This window comes from Bombus affinis, chromosome 1, assembly GCF_024516045.1.
Source record: "Bombus affinis isolate iyBomAffi1 chromosome 1, iyBomAffi1.2, whole genome shotgun sequence".
In the NCBI taxonomy this organism is placed as follows: Eukaryota; Metazoa; Arthropoda; class Insecta; order Hymenoptera; family Apidae; genus Bombus; species Bombus affinis.
The window spans coordinates 10,091,448-10,113,445 of record NC_066344.1 but is presented as its reverse complement, the minus strand read 5'-3'; the positions used below and the strand labels follow the sequence as shown (position 1 = coordinate 10,113,445).

The window sequence follows — 21,998 nt, the reverse complement described above, 5'->3', positions numbered from 1 at the left end:
GTCGATATAGTGCTGAAACGAACGCATGTTTTATAATCGAATTTTAATGTAAATAATAGCCAAATACATAATCGTTTTCTTTAAATTACTATATTCCAAATACTTTACGTATGAATATTACTTTTTATTGACAAATCTCTGTATATTACGATTTATTTTATCCCTAATTATTTATAAACTTTTTACATTAGACTTGAATAATAATATTATACAATATTTCGTTTCAAATTCAAATTTGCTTTCTCACCTATTCCATCTACATCCTATGGATCCATGAACTGGAGTGATTAAAATAAAATCGGATGAACTTGATATTCGCCCTGTTAGAAGTTTCGTTCTCGGTATTACGTTGTTACAACAAATTATCGTATATTTTGCAAGCTATAATAAAATATATTAGACTAGTATACAATTGGTCGATACTTTCTTTCCACATTAAAATTTTCATTCATTGATACGAGAAAAATTTCCCACGCGTGCTCTTTAAAAGTTATAAAAAACGTGACAATTAATTCCTACTTTTAAACATAACAAGCTCCAACAATGATTACTTCAAAAAAAAAAAAAAACGTGAAGTATTTAGAATCATAGGTCAAAGCATTGACATAGTTCAGGGTGTACAAAGTGGAATGACGTTCTTTGATCTATATATATATATATAAATATATATAATATTATATATATATATATATATATATATATATACATTTTCTAATTTATTTCAACAAAAACAGCAGCGATAATATGAATAATTAATAACGTATCCCTCAGTCGATTAACGTGAATGCACAAAATTCTAAAATCATAGAATAATAAACGGGTAGCGGCTTTCCTCTATTTCATCTTCCTATCACGTATTCTGCACGTTCATTCTACCTTTTTAAGTGCCACGAAGGGAACGTTTTATCTTTAACTAAACGATACTCAGTCACCTGACGCAGTGTTTGTTTCCAAATCCAGTAATTGGAATATTTATAGAAATATCATCTGTTACTTTTCTGTAACTCGATAAATAGAATTGATTGACTATTAGAAGACTCTGAAGTTTTCAATTGCTAGACTTGAAGGAAACGATTCTTTCGGGTGATCGAGTATGAAAATATTTAAAGTTTTGTTGAGTATTATATCTCCAGGACCATCATGGCACTTGATTTGGCCTAGTCTTGCCACAGGAACCAACTTACTTACGTTACAAACACTGTTAGAACGAGTATACCAAAGTATACATCACGTTGTTTTGCTACAATCGAACGCCTTTCTTTATATTACTTACACTGAATTCGACGTTAATTACATTTATAATTCATCACATACATTCTTTATTCGCCACCCCCCGTCCACGATACGTGTGACTAGTAATAAAAAAATGTTACCTTTAAAATAACTTAAATATCTTTCACTCGTAAATTATACACTTGAGTGCATATATTTATGTATACGTATATATAAATCAGTTTCACTTTCATGCTTCCGTGCTTTCCATCATTTTCTATTTATAAACGCGTCTAAGTGGAATGATCGTTACAACTGAGAGATTAGAGTATTTGACAATAAAAGAGAAGAAAGAAAGAAAAATAGGACATCGCTGAAGGATATATTACGAAAGCCACTCTCTTAAGAACCGACACGATACTTTTCGAAATTTCAATTGCGCCGATTGTTTATAGGAAGAACAAGACTTTGAAGTGGAAGTACATATATTGATTTTCTTGGTCGTCGATTCGTCAGAATCCAAAGAATAATTAACGATACGTACGTTACAATTTGGTGGCTTTCACGCTACAATGTCTCAATGTTCGTTAATAAAACGACGTCGAAATAGTAAATATGCTTGTATGATTGCAAATGACATATCAATGTTAATTACTGAGATAAGGCCACTAGTGGGTGATACAAATACGATATAAATATTAGAGTTAAGCATAGATTCAAAACAATGGTTAGCGACTACATAGTATGTCCAGGCAAGAATTATCATTGAAAATGAAGTCTCTGTAATACGTGAATCCTGCTACACACAAGATTCAGTTATTGTCATAGTTTCATTGTAACGCGACGGGTATGATAGATGAATCGCGTGTTTTAAAAAATTTCGCGTACAAAGTTTCTTTGACACACGTACATTCTTGCTGGACATATGTAGAACATTAATTACCTATTGCGTTGAAAATCTAAGTATTAACAATAGACAATTCGTAAATAAGGGATTCGTAGTTTTTGATACTGAATATAATATTTGTCCTTTTCTTAAAAAGTCTTCTAACAACTAGAATGTACAATACAATTCACGCAGTTTGTGTAAACACGATATAAATACAAAAATCACTAATGCCTTCAGTTACGCTTGCATTGTCAACAAACATCCGCCTAATGTCGCAGTTTCATTTTTTTTTCAATATCATAACAAAGAAATTAGAGAGGCTCTTAATATTCTTTGCTCGGTTGATCGTTAGATAATATAAAAGAAAAGTATTTTTTTTTTTAAATGTATAAATTCGGAACAAAATATTTTCTAAATAGACTATGTTAAGTCTTCGATACGAAACGAATGGACTTAAATTCCGCGAGAAATTGTCTTGAAAAATTGTCTTCAGTTCTAATTTGTCTCTGATCGTTTACACACCATGTTCCAGGCACTATACATTGAGCGTTGCTCGAGCCAGACCAGATCTGGCTTAAATTGTGTGTTACAACGTCGACTCGTGTATTATCGTTGTGTCTGGATCACTACTGGCACTGTGAATTATCGTAGATTGCGGTATTAACGTAATGGACGACATTTTTCGAACAGGCTTCGGTGAGGCCTGAAAGCATACATATACGCTTAAATTAAAAAGAGAATACTCGTACATTGTTCACGGTCCAAAATTATACGTTATTGGTTCTGAACTTACCCATTCTCTTCTGCATGGTGCTTCATCGTCTGAGTAATGATCAATCTGACCGATATCCGTTTCTGTCGCAACATTCCTTTTCTTGGGTTGTAAAGTAGCGTAATTGCGACATCCCCTATTGAAATTCGTTATGTTCTTTTCTTCCACGATTTTATCTTGACACAACACTTCCTGCGATTTACTTTGATTGTTATTTGAAACGTTGTTATTAGTCTTGTTGTTGAAATAAAAAGGCGGCATTTTCGAGACCCAATGGTCAAGTCCGGATCCGGCTGAGCTTGTGGAAGCAGCCGAAGAATTTCCAGAATTATTAGTCAACCCTCTTCGTTGATAAAATAACATGTACGCAGCGTTTGTTATTAAATTGGTATCGTTCACGGCCTCTACTCGGGTATCGTCGAAACAATACCACTGAGTATCGTACGGATTCCGACAAAACGCGGTATAGTGACCTCCCTGTAAATCTTGCCCATGATGATTACAAATCGCATAAAGATCGTAAACGTTTTCATCGTATTTTGGAATATTTTGTTGGCGTGGTCTGGGTTTCTTCCAAGGCGACCAACCTAGACCACCTAAACTACTAACGTTATTATGCGTTTGTACTCCATTATGAGCAAGATGTGGAGTCATATCGAAACCGTATAAAGGAAAATCGACTAACATGGTCAATTTCGACGTAGACCTTTGTTTAGACTGTTGTCGAAATCTTTTTAGATGAATAACTAAGATATCAGGTAAAGACCAAAGTCCCAATTTCTTCACCACCTCTTGTTTTTTATTGCAATACGGACAGTGCCACGCGTCCTCTGCCCCTAATATCTCGGCTCTCGTATACAGATCGAAACATTCTTCCAAAGTAACAGCTCCTCCTAGTTCTGAATTCGTTTTTAACTGCTTCACACTGGCGTGCTCTTCGATTTGATCATTGTCATCTTGAATAATATTACACTTAGTAGCTTCGTCCCACTCTAGAATTAATTTTACATGTTGAGGACCGGAGTCATCGGCACAAAGGGCTAACGCTTGTTCGATCTGCTCTGTGTAAAGAGGGTGCTCCACACAGGGATCTATACATGGATGCTCGTCCTGAATAGGTGTAGCAGCGGGGTCCGCAACACGAATGTTAAACAGTCCAGGACTCTGACTCGACGTAAGAACATCGTCTGCCAGAACACTATGCATCTCCTTCAACAAGAGTTTTTGTAGATCTTCGTACGACGTTTCTCTAGACACTTGCATAGTGTACGGACTGCTAAAACGCTGTCTTAGATCTCCTTTTGTGAGAACGTTGATCCACACAAGTAAGATATACGCTTGCTCCGCTGGTTCTTTCAGCTGTGGCAGTTCTATACAGTAGAGCGGGTCATTTTCCGTGATCACAGATAGAGGTTGGCAATCGGAGAAAGTTCTGTAAACAATAAATAACAAAGTAGTGGAAAGTTAATGCGATACCGATCTATTTAATAGGCTTGTCCGTAGAGCAATGAAGTTCTACCTGTGAAATCCTTCGTCGTGAATTTCCGTGAGTAACATGTGATTCTCATCGATACCAGTGTCACTGGCCAAGATCTCTCTAAGCTCTCTGACATTGGCCATCTGGTTCACGCTCACGCCTATCTTCACTTGCCGCGGTTGTTGCGACGTATAGAGGACGTTTACGAAAAGGTTCATCTGGCGGTGATTTTGCGGTACAGGTACTGACACGCAGAGGAAAGGGTCGAACGTGTTTGACTGCCGGTGACATCTTGGGCAAGTTAGGCTAGATCGAAACTGGGCTTGGAACACCGCGTGCACGAACGAATTGTTGCAGCGGACATGGTTCGCCAGAGTTTCCGCCGCCACGATGTCATCCGGTCTGCCGAACGAATTCTATAAATTATATAAAAAGATTTCCATTAATAAATGAGTACATTTGAGACTCTCCATCATATTTGATTTGTTTTTTTTTTTTTTTTTACTGATTTACAGATAACGTTCTAAATGGAAGCAAAAATGGAACGAACCTTCCGAGAGAAGATGAAGAAACTTTCTAATTTGCAAATTATTATTTTACGTTACTTTATCATATGTTCGAAGATTTGAAGTACGTACGTCCCGGTATAGCTTTAGATTTTTTTTCAATGAATTACACGACAGAATTTGAGATTTTATTTATCATTGTTATTTTTAGAAAGTTAAATTAATAATAATATGCCAATTTCATTTATTGCGTTATATTATGATCATTTGAGATACACTAGCGACCTTATCGTCGTGATATTGAAAAGCATTCAGGTAAATATAGCAACGACGACGATGTAATTAATCCTTATCATGAATATTGTAAGAATATTGATAGTGTTTTATGAGAATGCAAATAACTGTGTACACTTTTGTACACCTGCATTTAATCAAGCTTAGGAATATTTTACTTTACGTCATCGATTGGTTAAACACGATGAGAAGCCAAACAAACAATATATCATACGAATTAATTTGCTAAAAGAAAAAAACGACGGAAAAATACTAGCAGGAGAAACTTAAAATCGTAAAAATATATCGAACAATGCGCGATTTAACGGTCTCGCATGCTACAATATACGAATAAAAGAAACAAGAGTTAAAAATACGTGTTGCGAACCGAGAGATTCGTAATCAAACGAAGATTTATCGAACAGACAATAATCTTAGTAATGAGTAATCTTATTTAACGTGTTTAACATATTCATCGTCTTTAAGGATAAGCAATAGCGTTGACTCGTCGATACGTTGAAAAGAAAATTAAGGCGACAAAAAGAAAATAAAATATAAATAACCTCAAAATTGCTTCAGTAACTCGAAAGTAAGTTTACCACTTCGTCTTCCAAGTATTTCCGTGTTCTATACGACAAGAGTGCGTACCATCACTGTCATGTTTGATACTGTACATTGTACACGAACGTTTATTTATACGTAACACGGAATCCTGTGGATTTATTTTTTAACTGTCTTAAGATGGATCGAGACATCGTACAAACAGTTCATCACCCAAGATACATAAAGACGGATCATTTATAACACGTTCGTTCTAATAATAGCTGTCTGTCGGTAGTTCGTTGTTGTCTATACCGTCTGTTGCACTTTTCAGTTTCGCAACAGGCCCGATAGAAGACGCAACGTAAGTGGGATATTCTAATGGACACCGGACGATTGTCGTTCACTCGCTAAAATTCACAAGTTCATATTCGATCTGTTTGTTTAGTAATCGTAACAATGTCCCAACAAGCGACAGTGATCATTTACAGAATGTATTTATTTTTCACGGGCGTAGGTATACATAACTTTTGGTCGTGAATATATTACATATGCGCGTATACCTTGACGTATATATTGTCATTTTGTATGTATATTTTTACTTTACATCAGTCGGAAATTTTAAAATGATAATTCGATTAGCGTCATCGGTAATATACCGAAACACGTCGTTAAGCCTCGCGTGCTTTTTCTGTGTCTCCTTTCAGATCAGCGGATTCTCGAAACAGCATGCTCGGTCGGCATAGAAGGCTTCCCTTAATAGGATCGCGAAACGTGCATTTTCATGACCTTCCAATTGTAGCCTTTGCAAAGGAAATATATATGTTTTATATAATCAAAGGTTTTGAATAAGATAATCTTCGATTGAAACCAAATACCGTCATGAATTATCCGAGTCCATGTAACCTTTAATGAAATAACGAGAAAGGGGATAGTTAAGAATGAAAAAGCTATTTTTAAGGGGCCCCAGAGTAAAAGCATCAAGTGGAATTATGTTGTATACCCGGTGAATAAGAAAAAGACTTCCTTCTGCGAGGAAAAAGCGATCTTTTGTTTCTAGATAAGGCTTAAATCATCTGCAGCAAATGACAATTCCTCGTATGCGTCGAAAAACCACGAAACGCGATAATTGTAGAGAGCTGTGGACAGGATGTATCGTCGATCCGGTCGCCGGAAATAATTTTCGATGTTTACAGGTTGTAACGATGCACGTTACAATTCGCAACTTCACAATTGGTCAATGTCACGTTCGTACATGTGTAGTTACGTAAAGATTGAACAGGTTTGGTGAACCGGTCGATAACCTTTATGGAATTCATTAATATCGACGAAGTCAACTTTTGTTTTTTCGCCGTCCTCAGCTTCCGGTTACGATCTTACATTTTGTTCACTTCTCTTGTATTTGAACGAAACTAGCTCTTCGCTATAACTTGACCGCATACTTACAACTTTACGCTGCATTCACTTTTTACTTTTCATTTCCTCGTACATTGGATATGAAACGTTCAGGAGAAACACATATACGTTTGGTTTTTACGAAAGTCACGCTCGAACTACAAACATCCTCGAATCTAACCATTGCATTTACTCTTTACCGACCTTTTTGAAGACAAACAAAGTGATTCATAAAACGATTCGTTGGAAATTGCCGGTGCTAGGACAAGACGCGACAAATATCGATGCATCGGTGTTTCATTTCTTACAGAATCGCAAAACAAAAAGCAGGAAGCGTGGCTTATCTAAACATTCTTTACGTAACAATAGCAATTAACGTCCCTCGACCCGTAACTTATAATTAACTTCTTTCAGCTTGACAGCCATGGAATGCGTTGAAATATGTTGCAGTACAGTGGCTGGAATCCGAAAGTACTCGAGTTTCTCCATCGGTATTTTTTAGTCTACACAACATCATCGCCATCGTGAAAAGATAAAGTACGTTACAACATCATCGATCTTACCCTATAGTTGATGTATTTGAAGTGCAACGTATTCATGCTTCGACCAATAAAAACGTTTTCTTTTTATCGTTAGTACACACTTAATGAATTCCTATTTTTTTAGTGTTTCTTTCTTGTACTCTTTTATTTTTTATTACGAATCCGGCATCGCTGACTAGATCCGATAATAGTTATAAACTACATCAGGGCCATCAGTGTTCTGATTAGTAGCAATTAGACGAGCGGAGAAATAGTAATTAATTCGATGTTATGACTCAAAGTACATGTAATACTACGCCAAGGCCGTCATAGAAACGGCATATAATGATTATAAGCAAGAAATCAGAGCTCTGGATGCTTGTTTATATTTATGTAAAATCTTAACGTGTCTAATTGTTCCCTAGCGATCAATTTTTAAGACTCGGCAACTTGTATCTTTACACAGAAGGATCTGTTCGTCGAGATGAAAGAGCGAAGAACGTAGGATCTTTTTAATCTTTCGACCTGCGCGCGTTATTACACGTCAATTGAACGATAAAATGGAAAAAAACCCCATTTGAAAATTGAATTTCTAATCGAAACCGCTTCGAGCAAATTTTTTCTAGTGCAGCATGTGATTAATATCTTTTGATTAATGGAGAACTTTTAAACATAATACATATGTATACAGTTTTTATGATAGATCACGTTTCGAACTGGTCGTGCGACAGTTTCTAAACCTTGAAATTTGGACTTCTCGATAATTTGTTAATTTGAGCGTATCTATATCTTCGCGACTAATGTTAAGCTTGCAAATTGTTTCGTCGCTTTGGCGATATCATTGCTACTAAATGTATCGTTGGCACGCGGTGAAAAACAGCACAAAGGTATTATGGTTCGTACGAAAAGTCCAATTACTTTATTACGTTATATTACATACATTTTTATATGTCAAGAATTCATAGCCTAATTATATTTAATTATATATGTATATAGCTTTGAACATGATCAAATCGTATTAAATTATAATGGATGATGATACGGCCGAAATTGAAGAAAAGAAAGAATATGAATCGATCAATGGAAGCTACATAATGTGGCCTTAGAACGATGACTGATTCGTGGCCTCATTCAAGGTCAATTCTTATTTATAACGATACTGTATCACACACTTTCGTTTCTCTATAATATAAACGAACAAATAGCTAAATCACATTTTAAACTATTTACTAAAACGATATAATAGCTAAGATATAAAATAAACACGACATAAATTATTATGAGTGGAAAGGTCGAAAATAACGTTATTTTGTAGAAATTCGAAGAATTCTGCTGTCAGGACAGCAATTATCGAGCAATTTATCGGATAAATTACGAATGAAGCACACTGAACGAACTATATTTACTTTTGCAATTTAAACAAAATTACAGTGATTTTGAAATATCAGCCTAATAAAGTGTCCATTTAAGAAAATCAGTAGAAGATTTACTACGGGAATATGAAAAATATTATATATTCATTGGCTTACCATGTTCATTTTTAAATTAAATTTAGAAATACTACGTTATTTACGGAGAAACAATATTTTAGCGTCAACAAAACGCTTGAAGAGAGGATGCACGTTGCTGATCGTTTGTACGACAGAAAATATTTGACCTTACGTGGTCGGGTCTCGATAAGCTTATTATCTTTTCTCTTTTTTCCTACGCAAGCCTTATCAAACATTCCATTCAACGTCAACTTTGAAAAAAAAGAAAAAAGGAAAAAGAAAAAAAATACTTGCTCATGTCTACGTTCTCTGCTATCAATTTTACCGACGCGTATCGTCCAGAAGAATCGAATCTCCGTTGATTTTTACACAAAGGAAGGCTATTAATTAATATTATTAAGTAAAAGTAAATATTAAAAATAAATTGTGTTTTTACTTGGCTGCAAGATTAAATTATATATCTTTCGTCGTGTTTATCAAATCTTACAGACTTATCGGCTATTTCCAAAAAAAAACTTATATCTATCGATCTAACAAATCTTGTTGCACGTGATATAGAAATCAAGAATTAGCAAAATTGGACTGGTCGTATATATCAGATATGTAACCATAACACGAGTAAATGGGATATAAATTATATTTAGATTTCACTTCGAGGTGTATAAATTTTCCTTGAATTTTCATCGCGATTTGCTAGAGCGGCACGACCTTTGACAACATAAAAATACGCATCGCGTTGCACGCGTCCTCAAGGTCTCATTGAAGGTAGTTTTTCATGAGATATTGCGTCACGGTGTTTCGGATTCAAACGTCTGCCACCTTCGACAATTTTCTACCCATGTCTGTTTTTAAATCAATTCACGTTTGTTGGCATTCATTTACAAAAGAAACTTGGCAAAGGACATCTGTAAATTTTATTCGACCATGCCACGAACGAACGCATAATCGAAAGTTCGAGGAATAAGAGAGGCGATAAGCCATTGGCAATGAGAACCGTAAAATGTCGACCAAAGACACGTGGAGTTTGCTCGTAAACGCGCCGAGCGACGCGATTTCAGTCAACGCTTAGGAATTGGTTCGCGCGACGTCGCGTGAAAATAATCGAAAATCATAGATAACGATGTTTGCAGATAATCTGTGAAATCTGTGCATAATGAGACACATGAGCAAACTGTTTGGCCGATAAAACGGTCGATTATAATCTAGGAATCTACACTAACGAATAAACTTTACTTATTCAAATTTAAAATTTAAATGTTTACTTAGACACACATAGGTACATATACTGTAGCGTCAAGTGCGATACACGATAACGTTTACTTAGTTATATAAATAAAGTTGAAAGAATTTTATTTTGTAACGCAACAAGTTGGTATGCATAACGATTCGAAGCTTTCATTGCCGTTATGAAAGAGATTATTCACACAGTCACTTTTCTTTGTGATAATTAAACCCGAGAAGTCTCGTTTCGTGATCATTCGATTTGTAATAAATAATATCAGCAGCAGCATACTATCTTCATCTAGGTAAACTAGGCATCCTACTTTTAAAGCGACGAGAGCTGACGATCTTATCGCAAGGTCAATAATACGTGCACCGTCGTTTAGCACGTGCTCGAGTGGCTACATGTATTTTGAAAAGTGTCGAATCTCTCTGAAATACTTTCCCAGCTATCGATTTATTTAAAATTATTATGTTACGCACACCGAAGCATATAAATACGCGTCTATCGCTTCAAATTATTTTTCCCTTTTCGCCGTAATTATTTTATTAAACGTACTAATTGCATAAAATTTACAAATATATTGTTCAGTTTGGCTTTATCAAAAAGTTTAGTATATCGGTAAACGAGATCACTGTTTCGTTCGTAAATAACGAATTAATCGCTACACGTATGGTTGAGCGTGCAATAGAAAAAACTTGTACAGAACGAATGTACCGACTTTCTATGCAAGAAGGCATTAATGCCTGTGGAGAGCATCTTCGAATTTTCAAGGCGTTTCAATGACCGGTTTCGAAGAAGTCGGTCAACGTAGCCGATGAAGGGCACTCGAGGAAAAAACTAGTTACGAAAAAGTGGCACGAGCAGCGAGTTAACAAGCCACAGGGGCGACATGTCGGACATTGTTAGTTCCTAATCCGGATTATCGACTTGCTCGTCGAAGATCGCTAACTTATCTGATGCTCGACAAACACTTGGATAGTGTGCAAGAAATGGCTGATAAGATAACGGATCGAGTGGGCCCGTTTACTTAGAGGATGAAGTATGAAAGAGAGAGTGAGAAAGAACCACAGAGACAAGATGCGTCAAGTCGGTAACAACCTGCGGTAAATGTGTCAAACATTTCAAACAATTTTTATCGCAGGTATCTTTACTCTGCGAAAACAAAAAAAAAAAAAAAAAAAAAAAAAAAAAGAAGAAAATGAGCAACATTTTAATTTAATTAAAACGAATATCCAGCGTAAAAACTTTTGATGAACGTATTAATTTTGTGTAATACAAATCGAACTTTGGAATTCATTAGCATTTCAACGAGACACATTGGTAAATTTCATTAACATTACATTGGTAAAATTTGAAATCAATCTGAAAATATATACAGAAGTTATATTTACTAAAAGCAAAACAGAGCTGGCAAAAATCAACAAAATGCTCGAATAGTCGGTTTTTGATTATATTAGTAAGCCAGAGCATCATTAACATTGTATGTTTAAGATTGCTCTTCAAGTTGCATATTATTAAAATTATTTTCGTAAGGCTTTGTTTGGAAACAATGTTTTGTAGCTTCTACATACAACTTTAGACTGGTTTCAAATCTTACTAATATTAGGTTGTCCGAAAAGTTTCTTTCGTCTTATGAGGAAATAATAGACGCACAACGTTTTTATATTATTTTGTCGAATTACGTACGATCCATTTTGCTTTGTTGAGATAAACACCATTGAGATAAACACCAACATTTCACAGACTTGGCTTCACGTTTGCATGAAGGTACATTGTTGTAAAAAACACGTTTGCGAAAAGACATTTTTCGGACAACCTAATATAACCGTAGCAGTCGTATGTCATTACAGTGTTATAAAAAAGTTTCCATGGTCAATGTTTGAATTCTTTCACGAGTTACTCTAAAAATACAAACGCTCGTCTCGATACAAACAAACTTCCATTTTTGTATCTCTATTTGCAATTGTGCATAATGTCATAGTTTTTTTTTCCGTAGAGTGAAACGATGGGGAGATGGCACAAAGATATGCAATTGATGAACAATAAAATTTTAACGAAAGTTGTGTGTAAAATAGAAAGTGCGAACATACATTAAAATGAAATTCAGTTGTTTAGATAATTAGCGATTAAGTTTTACCGAGTTACCAGTCGTGGTTATTAGTTTCACTAGCAAAAAAGTACATATACTGAGAAGCGAAACGTCAGGAATAATTTCACATTTTCTCTTTTGTTATGAATAACCATTGTTTCTCTACGCGACAAATACCTTGAACTTTTCTTTACTTTTTACTAGGACATAACACAAGTTGTTCCGAAAGGTAGTTCACGCTCAAGTATATATAATTACTCTTGTTCATTACTGTTTTTTGAAGTACGATAAACAGGCAATTTAACAAGATTATTAGATATATGTGTTACGCAAAGAAAAATTGAAAGAACATAGAATTGAAAGTTAAATTTTAATATTTATTAACTTAACTCGACATCCCTAACCCGTTTTAAAAATATCAAATCTTCCAATAAAACCTATTACTGATATAAATGATAAAAAGTTCTATATTTCGTAATATACAACCAAAATTTCGCTTTACTGTCGATACTTTTGAGATATGCGGTTAATACGTGTTACCTCATCGTACATATAATCACAAACACGTTGTTTCGTGAGTTAGCCAAGAAAGAAACGCAACATCCACGCGTGTAACTACATACGTGGAAGAAATATTTGATTATTTAATTCGGTAGCTGTCCTTTAAGTAATAAATATGGAATTAAAAAATGGCGAAAAACGAACAATTAATTGGCCAGCATGATGCGCACTTTTTTCTCATTACGTCACTTATCATTGGCGGGCATCTCGTTGCGGTGAATCAGCGAACTAAAATTTGTTCTGTCTCTGCTTTATTATCCCTATCTCGTTCTATATATATGATGCATTGGCATAAAAAGCGATTCACTAGTCAAGTTCGCGGTTTATTGAGTGCAAACTATTTTTAACTTCAAAATACCACTACCAGTTTATGTTTCAATGAATCTGTTTTGTTTCGTTAAAACGAGGTATTAGGTCTTATTTCATACAGAGGATTATTCTCTTTGTTCCCTGCACAATCTATTATGGCTATGTTTAAAAATGATGATTTCGATAAGACTTCAATAATTTTTCTATTGTCATATACAACTAAAAAATAGATGTTATAATACGTAGATAATTGATTACCAGATATCTTTTCTACTAAATTTTTCTGATAGCTGCCTGTAACTGCCAATTTGGAGCATCAGATAATGAATATCGGATAATTATGATTTGTCAACCATTACTATATCTGATAAATTGATAAAATTTATATAAATAATAAAGATCGTAACTCATCCTTGATAAGCAAACGTTCGTATTATTGTTCCAATATTTACCGATAGATATATTTTTATTGGTTAAATATTTAAAGGAAAGAAACACACAACACATACATTAATAAAAAAGTCAAATGTATCATTCTCGATAATAAGTACATACATGGTAAGTACATGATTTGCTTTACCCATTCCTTCTTCTGGAATGCAAGCGTGGATTCAGCCAAATTTCGATGGAATCCGTTTAGAAAACGCGGTATATACTTTTTGAACGTGGAACAAATTTAGGTTAAGGCCTGATTATAAGCGCTTGCGATTGACTGGATTTTCTGTTTCTTCAAGTAATAAATAAAATTCACTCAAGGTTTGTGTTCGTATAAACACGTCTTCTTGCAGTGCACACAAGAGCAAACCAAGAAAGAATCGAAAACCCATTGCGAATACTTTTAGCATCTGTGAATTCATAAATTCGCTTCACGGCCATACGAGAATATCGAGGAACGAAGAAATTAACGTAGTTGGTTAATGATTATTCATATCATTGGTATTATGTAATCGTTCGTAATGAATGACTACAAACCTGTTCATTATGTGGGAGACGTGTTGTCAAAACGTGAGCATAACCTTAAAAAATGTGCTAACTCTCACCTTGATGATTTTATACTTTTTTTTGGTAGCTTGGTTCAGGTCCTCGTGCACTTTATCTAATAGCCATAACAAGAATTCCTGAGCGTCGTGCTGCAAGTTCCCGCGATATTGACTTCCGTATTTGTCGACGACGCTCTTGAACGCCGTGCTCATCTCTGGGTCGTATTGGCAGCTCCAAATAGCCTTTAACAGCAGGGCTAACTGTTCAGTGATCTCTCCCTTCGTCCCGTACTTTTTCGAGTTTAATTTATTTCTTCTAGAGAGGTCGATCTTGTACTGGTCCAACACGAAATATTCCGCGAGTATGTCCGTATGCGACAAGCACTGCAATACAGCGTTCATGAAACACGTGTTACCGTGATTGCGTAAACCTATGACCCCTGGCACCTTATCAGGTGGTATATGCGCCGGTCTAGGTGGAGGTACCCTTATGTCTCCGGCACTGGACCCGAGATCGTCCCTGTGAGACGTTTTGTGATTCTGTGTGCCCACATTCGACATGTGCTGGACCATCTTGTTGATGAACTTTCTCCACGAAGGTCTTCGAAACACTTTTTTCATACCTGACCTATCCGGATAACTTTGACTGCCGTGCAATCGGCCTATATTCTGCTGCATACTTTCCACTTGCTGTTGATGTTGCTGCATATTGTGTCTGTCTTTGGTGCCCGCCGCACTGCCACCGTCTTTCGAATCACGATTTTGTTTCGCACGTCGTCTTAACATCCTGCTTGCACTATGAAATGGATTCCTCGACAATGTAAACGTACACTTTAAACGCGAGACGGAATCCTGTGTTTTTAGCTTCGGTAATTTAACCTCTTCCACGCCCAGCTTACCCTCCGACACCGATTTCATCACCGCACTAGCATTCTCACCGTTCATCGCCGGCCACGGAAACACCGTTTAAGCTTTCGCTTGTCGTTCACATCACGCTTTTCGTTGATCGCTCAACCCACGCGTCTTTTACATGCTGTACGTCAAAAACTGCTCGCGGAAAAACATCATACACGTAACCCGCACTCATATACTACGGCGGCCATTTGCCTTTATCACACAGGCTTCCACGATTTCATGATGCTTTGATCATAGACTACACGAAATGGCTGATGGTAGATGTATTATGTTTGCGATTGAAGCGCTCTCTGACGAGAGTGACCAATACCATTGTTACTCAAAGTATTGGCATTGACTACAGACATGATAGACGTGACATTGGAAAGGGTTTCGTGCTTCACGTTCTGAAATACCGACCTCGAAAAAAATCATAGTGCTTTTCATGCCCTCTACAATTTATAACGTTGTGGTTAATTACCTATGATAATTAATTATGTATGTATGTTATTTGTTTGAACGGCAAATAAAACATTAGTCAACGCTCGAATAGATAAACTTCTGGTCATTGAATTCATTTATCGGAACATCTACTACTATTGCATGAATGGAAAATTGTAAGTACATAGTAAAGAAATAAGTATCTGTCGCACGACAGGTTCAAATAAATGGAAGTCAACCGTACATTAAATGTAAATTATAGACATTGTTGTATAAAATAACGTAAGTAATTAAATTAATAATTGAACAAAAACAATACTTTAACGTAATCTTATATTAGAGGGTAAAACAGAGTTGTCTTTGTAAAAACATATTACATTTATATATCTGACAGATAATTATTGAACAACGGTATATGCTTACAATTTAATTAAGAAAATGTACAAATTGTTCTAAAATATTATGGTGGGTCGTAAAAATCACAAATCTAGTGATAGAGTAATGAATTTCAATTTATTCCATGCCGAGATTTATGTAAGAATCTAATATGTACAACTTAATACGATGACTTACATCCTCTTCGTCGTCGATTTTCATAGAATGCTGATTTGCAAACTGCAAATATTTCGGTTTTTGCTGACGTTCTTTCAGAAACGATACAGTCTCAAGTCGTCGATCCATTTGCAAAACTCATATTCTTCGTATCAATTTTCACTATGATCGTTCATCATTCTACAGATTATATATTTTACAGCGCGATACTTTCTTCCTTCGTATTTGTTTCCATTCCACGAATTAATTGTTGGCAATTTGCTTCCATGAGTCTATCGAAAGATTGTTTTATCTGGAAATTCGCCATCTGACGGGACCGTGTTTTTTTTTCGCGATTCAGAGGTATCATATTATCCATATTTTTTAATATTACACATTTTATCTTTCGTAAAATCTTATGTACTTATATATGTCATTTAATTAATAGTAATTAAATTCATAATAAAAAAAGATATAAAACAAAATTTCATATTGGTATTAAGATGGCGAAAAAAAGACTTTTCGGATAATGGGGATGAAATGAAAAAATGAAATGAAAGAAAATGAAACGATTTGGCCGGAATCTAGCTTTTCTCACTTCAATACAAATAATGTGTTCGCGTCTAATTTGCATAATAAACGTGTAAACAATAGATGTTTTCGATCAATCATAGAATTGAATGTCTATGTTTAACGATGTCTATGGTTGTTGGAAAAGCCATATAATTTCGCTTGTTCTGCTAAGATTGTTATCTATAACTTGAAACAAAATAACTAGCTAGCGAAGAATATATTCTTACATTTTATATTTTATCTATATGTATTCTGACAATAGCTAACATTTAAAAAATGAATAAGACAATTGTCGTTTAGAAAGCAAACATTTATTCAAACGCGTGACATACGGCAACTTGGAAAAAACTTTGTATCGCAGTACTTCTTAACTACGTTTTATGTATAAAAATAGTTTTTTTCAAGTTAGTTTCTCAAGTTAGTTAAGTAATTTAATTAATTTAATTAATTTAATTATTGCGATCTTGAAGATGCCGTCGACTGTCTTAATTAATGTTCCATTATGAAACTTAGGAGCTTCTGTCCTCGGTTATTCTGCAAGTAAAACATATACTGGATATCTTGAAGAAGAACCGACTGCGTCATTCATGTCAGGTAAATGAACGGAAGAAATGGAACAATTTTCTTTTCTAAGAAAAAGAGAAATTTCACATCTGCAATAATATTGTTTTAGGGAACGAAAGAGGATAAAAAATCATCCATTGGTCAGACGTGTCGCATGTTTTCGGTACAGGTCTCACAATTTCTAGAAAGAATTCGTAATTGTATATGACTGATTCCAATACTCTCGGTTCGTTTAACACAGATTTAAAAGCGTGAAACGAACGAAATACTTTAGCTCCTAACGTGGTACGTAGAATTATTATTGTTATTATTATATTATCATTTTTATATTTTTACACTTTATGTTACAATTAATTTAGAAATATTAATTTTATTTTGAAGCTGACATCGTACGATAAAGCAGAAATGGCGAAATGCAACGACTATTTGGCATGGTACCAAAGTGGGCGCATCCAGCGGGCTTTTTTGTGACGTCAAGGATGGACTTTGTTGTTTCATATCCTCGGAAAGAGCCGATGGAACGTTAAACTCCTTTTAAAAGTAGCTCATTTCTTAAATACGTTGAAACGTTCTTCATGGCGAATCGACTTTTTGGAAAAGCAAATTGTGTTCTTTTATCTTCAGGCTGAAAGCTATTTCATGCTTGTCCAGAATCGGAATTACCCTTGCACAAGCGACTATGCTGTAGATAGCCAGAAAAGTATGAAAAGAGAATTTATGAAGTTCGTGGTGCCCTTACACTAATCATTCTTTCGTGTCAGTAGCTCTTAAGTACAGAACCATACAAATTGAAAAATATTCGTTCTCATGAATTTAAATCTAATTTAAATTCGCCGGTGAAAAGTAGATTATATAAAATAACCATTTGATTACACCTTCTGGTCTTAAATTAGAAGGAATTTCCCGTTCCTTATAGTAATAATTATTCAATCACACATCAATATTTTAATTTTTACTGAATAATATTTCCTAGCTTGAATAACTATTAATAATTTTTAAGAAATAAAACACATTTAATAAATGTTTTCAAACTGATCAACATGTCGAGTAATTATGATAATGTTGTACTCAATGAACGGTAAACGAATAGTTAGATTTAATGAGATGCTATGTACATATAGTCGGAATTCATTATGTAACGCGCGTTAGAAAGATCAACGCCTATCATCGCATTAGATCGATATGAAAGATATGTTGGACTCATAAAATTAAGTTAATCGTCGGAAAATAATTGCCGAAAATTAATAATTATATAACAATCGTGCGAAACATCGACACTAGAAACTAATTCAAGTGTAACAATTTTCCTTAATCACATTAATATTATCCATTAGAATGGAATTTACGTAACTATTCAGGACTGTATTAATATCTCGGTTAACGATTTAATTCCATACTGTTCTAACGTGTTTATCTACTTTCTACGTGTTTACACCTTTCACATTTTGCGTGACATCGAGATGAATTTATTAAGAAATTTCAATCACGACGTTGTCAAGCTTAGTTTCAGTGGATTCTTATGTGCAAGAGAAATTATTAACGATACTTTTTTGTGACAAAAATACAATGATATGTTTACATAGGTATTACCGTTTCTTTGCAGTAAGATTCGCTTCGTTTCGTACGACCATTTAGAAAACGGCCTTCGAAGCTTTTTATTTGACACTGGTCGATATTTGTCCAGCTTCGATATTCCTCGAAGATTAAGTCACTTTGTACAGGATGCTCGAAGGAAAGCGTTTTATGACTAGATTAACCCCTTTCGACAACATCGACAGTATATAGTCTTTCCTAAAATTTTCTATTCCGTTCCTCTTTCAAAGCTTCGATCGAATTGATTATACTTTTTGAACAACGTCAAGATATAACAGTGTCTAATATTCCGCTACAACGCAAACGCTATCGCTAACGATATTAGTTAAAATAATATAACGCGCAACCGTGGTCTTTCAGGCGCGTTGCTTCCGGCTTTTAATACTATTCGCCGGCAGAACTCACTAGTGGATGGATTGCCACCGATGCTCCGGAACAGCTGACGGAATTTTCGATGTAATCTTGGAAGTTACTTTCGATTACCCACATTAGATCCTTATAACCAGGAATAACTCCCGTTGGTAGTCGACACTCTCCAGCTTGTTCGACTAAAAGGAAGTTGTCTTGGATGAAAGGAGTGTCGGTGTTCCACATGTAAATATTGGAATCACCTAAAAACACAATAAAAATACCATAAATAAGTTTTAGAAATGAAATCTAATTTAATTTAATTCAATTTCATTACCCTTAATTCTGAAAAAGATGGCAGATCCATTGTCAGTGCCCAGGAGTACGATCTTGTTCTTCTTTCTGCCGATGTCTACTATGGATCCATTCGCGTTTCCTGTTCTCAGATTCACTGCTTTGACCGCGAACATTCTGCTAGAGCTTAGATACGTAAAATAGACGACAGATCCGCAGCTTTTCCTTCTAACGAGCGCCATGTATAGGACGTCGGGTTTGTCTGTGTTGGATCCCACTGCTGATGGAAGAACCACGCGATATCCGTTATCAGTCGTGGCATTATAAACGATGATGGCACCGGTACCAGCGTCAGAAATGTATACATAGACTTGACCATCTTCTGCGTAGTCAATGACCATGTATTGGAGCTGCGAGGTACTGTCTACCAACGAGCTCAAGTCGATCACTTTTACAACCTGAAATCGATAATATTTCCTCTTTTTAGGATCATGGATTAACGATGATGCCATTTTCCTTCCAACGATTCAATACTTAATTGCTACCTTAGAGAGACGCTAACTGATGTTATAAATATCAATTTAATTTCGTTTATTAGGTGACGCATGGTTCGGTAGATGCCTCGGTAACTTTTAATTAAGTTGAGGCTTATAATCATATAAGGCTCTTGTAGCTTCAGATTCTAATCTCTCTATAATTAACCAGAATTTTACTTTCTACTATGTTTAACTGTCATTCTATTCATTCGGAACGATCCTATCGTCAACCACGATTCTACTTTACAACAAGTGTACATTTAACCCTAAACTTCATGTCCATATTATCTCACAATAATCTGGAATTTTATCTCCAGACGACTTCAACAGACTAATTTTACTCTCGCACAATCTTTGACCTAGATCAACGATCAAACTACCACTTACCTTTCCGCTCTTAGCGTTGACTCCAACGACCTTCGGAGGACATCTACGTACAGGCTGCTCCAAAGTGTTGACGATTCCAACATCGAGAACCCACAAGATATCTTGTACATCCAGAACTATATCTACCGCACTCTGCAGTGCCTGGCAATTTCCTTCTTCCTGAATTGCCCAGCAGGGGAATGGGGCTATCTTTGGCTCGCAGCTTTGCGATTTCATGGAAAGAACACCCAAAGTAAATGGTACTCCTGGTTTATAGCGTGGCAGAGCTAGGATCGCTTGGTCTTCGTATATTTGTGCTCTGGTAGCGATCACGTTTCTTGTGATGTAACGACCGCTTGTCTCGTAAATGTTCTTCGTACTTTGACATGGCCAATTTAGGCTAAGTCCTGAGAGGATCAAAGGTTTTGGCACCACTGGTTTACCGTTACTCGATGGTACAATATTTGTTACGGTCGTTAGGCAGAGGACGATGTAGATCAATCTTTTCATCCTATCGTTTCTCGTAGAAAATGATTTACGGGACTCTAAAAGGGAAGTGAAAAAAGAGAAAAGAATATGGGGAGTAAATATTAGAATTGTTCGAAGCTTTGAGCAATTGTATTCGGTAGAAACTTTATCCTGATTTTTCGTCATCGTTGTAGCTTCTTTTTATAAGAGACCGACCAAAATGCTTGCACACGAAAATCTCGAATATTCAGAACCAGCTGCGGATGTTTTTGTATTTATGAGAATTTTCGAAGGTGTAAAATGTATGAACGTAGAACGCGTAGGATGTACATAATACACAAAAAGTATAAGAAGATATTTAAATTGCAGTGTATTTATTACGATATTTAACGAACGAAAGATTTCCGATTAGGTTCCATTTGCTTAGTCACGTTCACGCAAAAATATAGATCTGCACAAATACTCGTAGCCTAATTGTGACGCCGTAGAAACATGAAAGGCTTAAATTCTTGAAATGGAAAATCAATTAATTGGATGAGATAGAGACTTACGCGATTTTACGATGTGAACAACACAAACTTAATCTTATATCTGATATCTGACGCGAATCTTATATCTGATATGCAGCTTATATACAAACTGTCCGTAGAACCCTATGCAGCAATTAATCATGTACACTTTGTATATTTATAAAGTAGCGTGTTCTTCCGGTTGTCGCAATGTTTCCGCCCGGAGCGAGACGGCACGAACTCTTGAGAGCAACAAGGAAGCGTATTCTCGAAGTTATTTACCAAACAGCGAATAATGAACGAGGAAGCTTCGCTTGTAAGATGAACTTCCTTCCTTCGTATAAGAATTTTATAAATAAATTAATTATACTCCTGCATATATCAGTTTACACAAAATTACGTGACAAATACGTAATTCTGAAGTTATTCAAGCTGTATTAAATAACACTGACACGATCATAGTGTTAGTTAATGAATATACCGATGACTAATTTGGTCAATCATCGTGACAATTAATTGTAAAACGATTATTAAACATCCGATCATTTACGAATCTTCCGGGTTCGATATATAGGATAACAATGTTAAGGGATGTCAAAATGCAAAATATTTCTTCCTGTATTTCGCAACATGGCGAACAAA

The 21,998-nt window shown here is 35.4% G+C and overlaps 2 protein-coding genes and 2 long non-coding RNA genes across 6 annotated transcripts; 2 read left to right on the top strand and 2 right to left on the bottom strand.

Moving 5' to 3' along the window:
* Window positions 1-26: 26 nt before the first annotated feature.
* Window positions 27-15,396, bottom strand: LOC126917612 (ubiquitin carboxyl-terminal hydrolase 31-like). Its single transcript, XM_050724721.1, has 4 exons — window positions 14,300-15,396; window positions 4,393-4,766; window positions 2,895-4,305; window positions 27-2,804 (listed from the first exon to the last, which is right to left on the bottom strand). The coding sequence occupies exons 1-4, from the start codon at window positions 15,182-15,184 to the stop codon at window positions 2,688-2,690; spliced, it is 2,787 nt and encodes a 928-aa protein (XP_050580678.1). The 5' UTR covers window positions 15,185-15,396; the 3' UTR covers window positions 27-2,687.
* On the top strand, window positions 5,840-7,693 carry LOC126925870 (uncharacterized). The gene is made up of 2 exons (XR_007714187.1): window positions 5,840-6,033; window positions 7,479-7,693. It is a non-coding gene; the product is annotated as an uncharacterized LOC126925870 (long non-coding RNA).
* Window positions 15,397-15,790: 394 nt separating the features above from the next.
* LOC126925626 (uncharacterized) lies at window positions 15,791-17,771 on the top strand. 2 transcript variants are annotated; one of them, XR_007714050.1, is made up of 3 exons: window positions 15,791-17,272; window positions 17,352-17,527; window positions 17,602-17,725. It is a non-coding gene; the product is annotated as an uncharacterized LOC126925626 (long non-coding RNA). The 2 variants fall into 2 exon arrangements; XR_007714044.1 differs by having other exon boundaries at window positions 15,798-17,272; window positions 17,624-17,771.
* Window positions 17,772-18,316: 545 nt separating this feature from the next.
* LOC126921709 (major royal jelly protein 1-like) lies at window positions 18,317-21,994 on the bottom strand. Of its 2 annotated transcripts, XM_050733613.1 has the most exons (4): window positions 21,399-21,994; window positions 20,401-20,924; window positions 19,521-19,935; window positions 18,317-19,446 (listed from the first exon to the last, which is right to left on the bottom strand). In XM_050733613.1, the coding sequence occupies exons 2-4, from the start codon at window positions 20,887-20,889 to the stop codon at window positions 19,220-19,222; spliced, it is 1,131 nt and encodes a 376-aa protein (XP_050589570.1). In that variant the 5' UTR covers window positions 20,890-20,924; window positions 21,399-21,994; the 3' UTR covers window positions 18,317-19,219. The 2 variants fall into 2 exon arrangements, with proteins under 2 accessions (XP_050589570.1, XP_050589480.1); XM_050733523.1 differs by lacking the exon at window positions 21,399-21,994 and having other exon boundaries at window positions 20,401-21,392.
* Between the last annotated feature and the right edge of the window lie 4 nt (window positions 21,995-21,998).

Coding starts and splice junctions, on each gene's coding strand:
- LOC126917612 (XM_050724721.1), bottom strand. CDS start 15,184: ATGAACGGTGAGAATGCTAGTGCGGTGATGAAATCGGTGTCGGAGGGT. Junction 4,767..14,299: donor AAAAGTATAAAATCATCAAG/GTGAGAGTTAGC, acceptor TATAATTTATAG/AATTCGTTCGGCAGACCGGA. Junction 2,805..2,894: donor CACCATGCAGAAGAGAATGG/GTAAGTTCAGAA, acceptor GTATGCTTTCAG/GCCTCACCGAAGCCTGTTCG.
- LOC126921709 (XM_050733523.1), bottom strand. CDS start 21,033: ATGACGAAAAATCAGGATAAAGTTTCTACCGAATACAATTGCTCAAAG. Junction 19,936..20,400: donor TCAACGCTAAGAGCGGAAAG/GTAAGTGGTAGT, acceptor TATCGATTTCAG/GTTGTAAAAGTGATCGACTT. Junction 19,447..19,520: donor CATCTTTTTCAGAATTAAGG/GTAATGAAATTG, acceptor TTGTGTTTTTAG/GTGATTCCAATATTTACATG.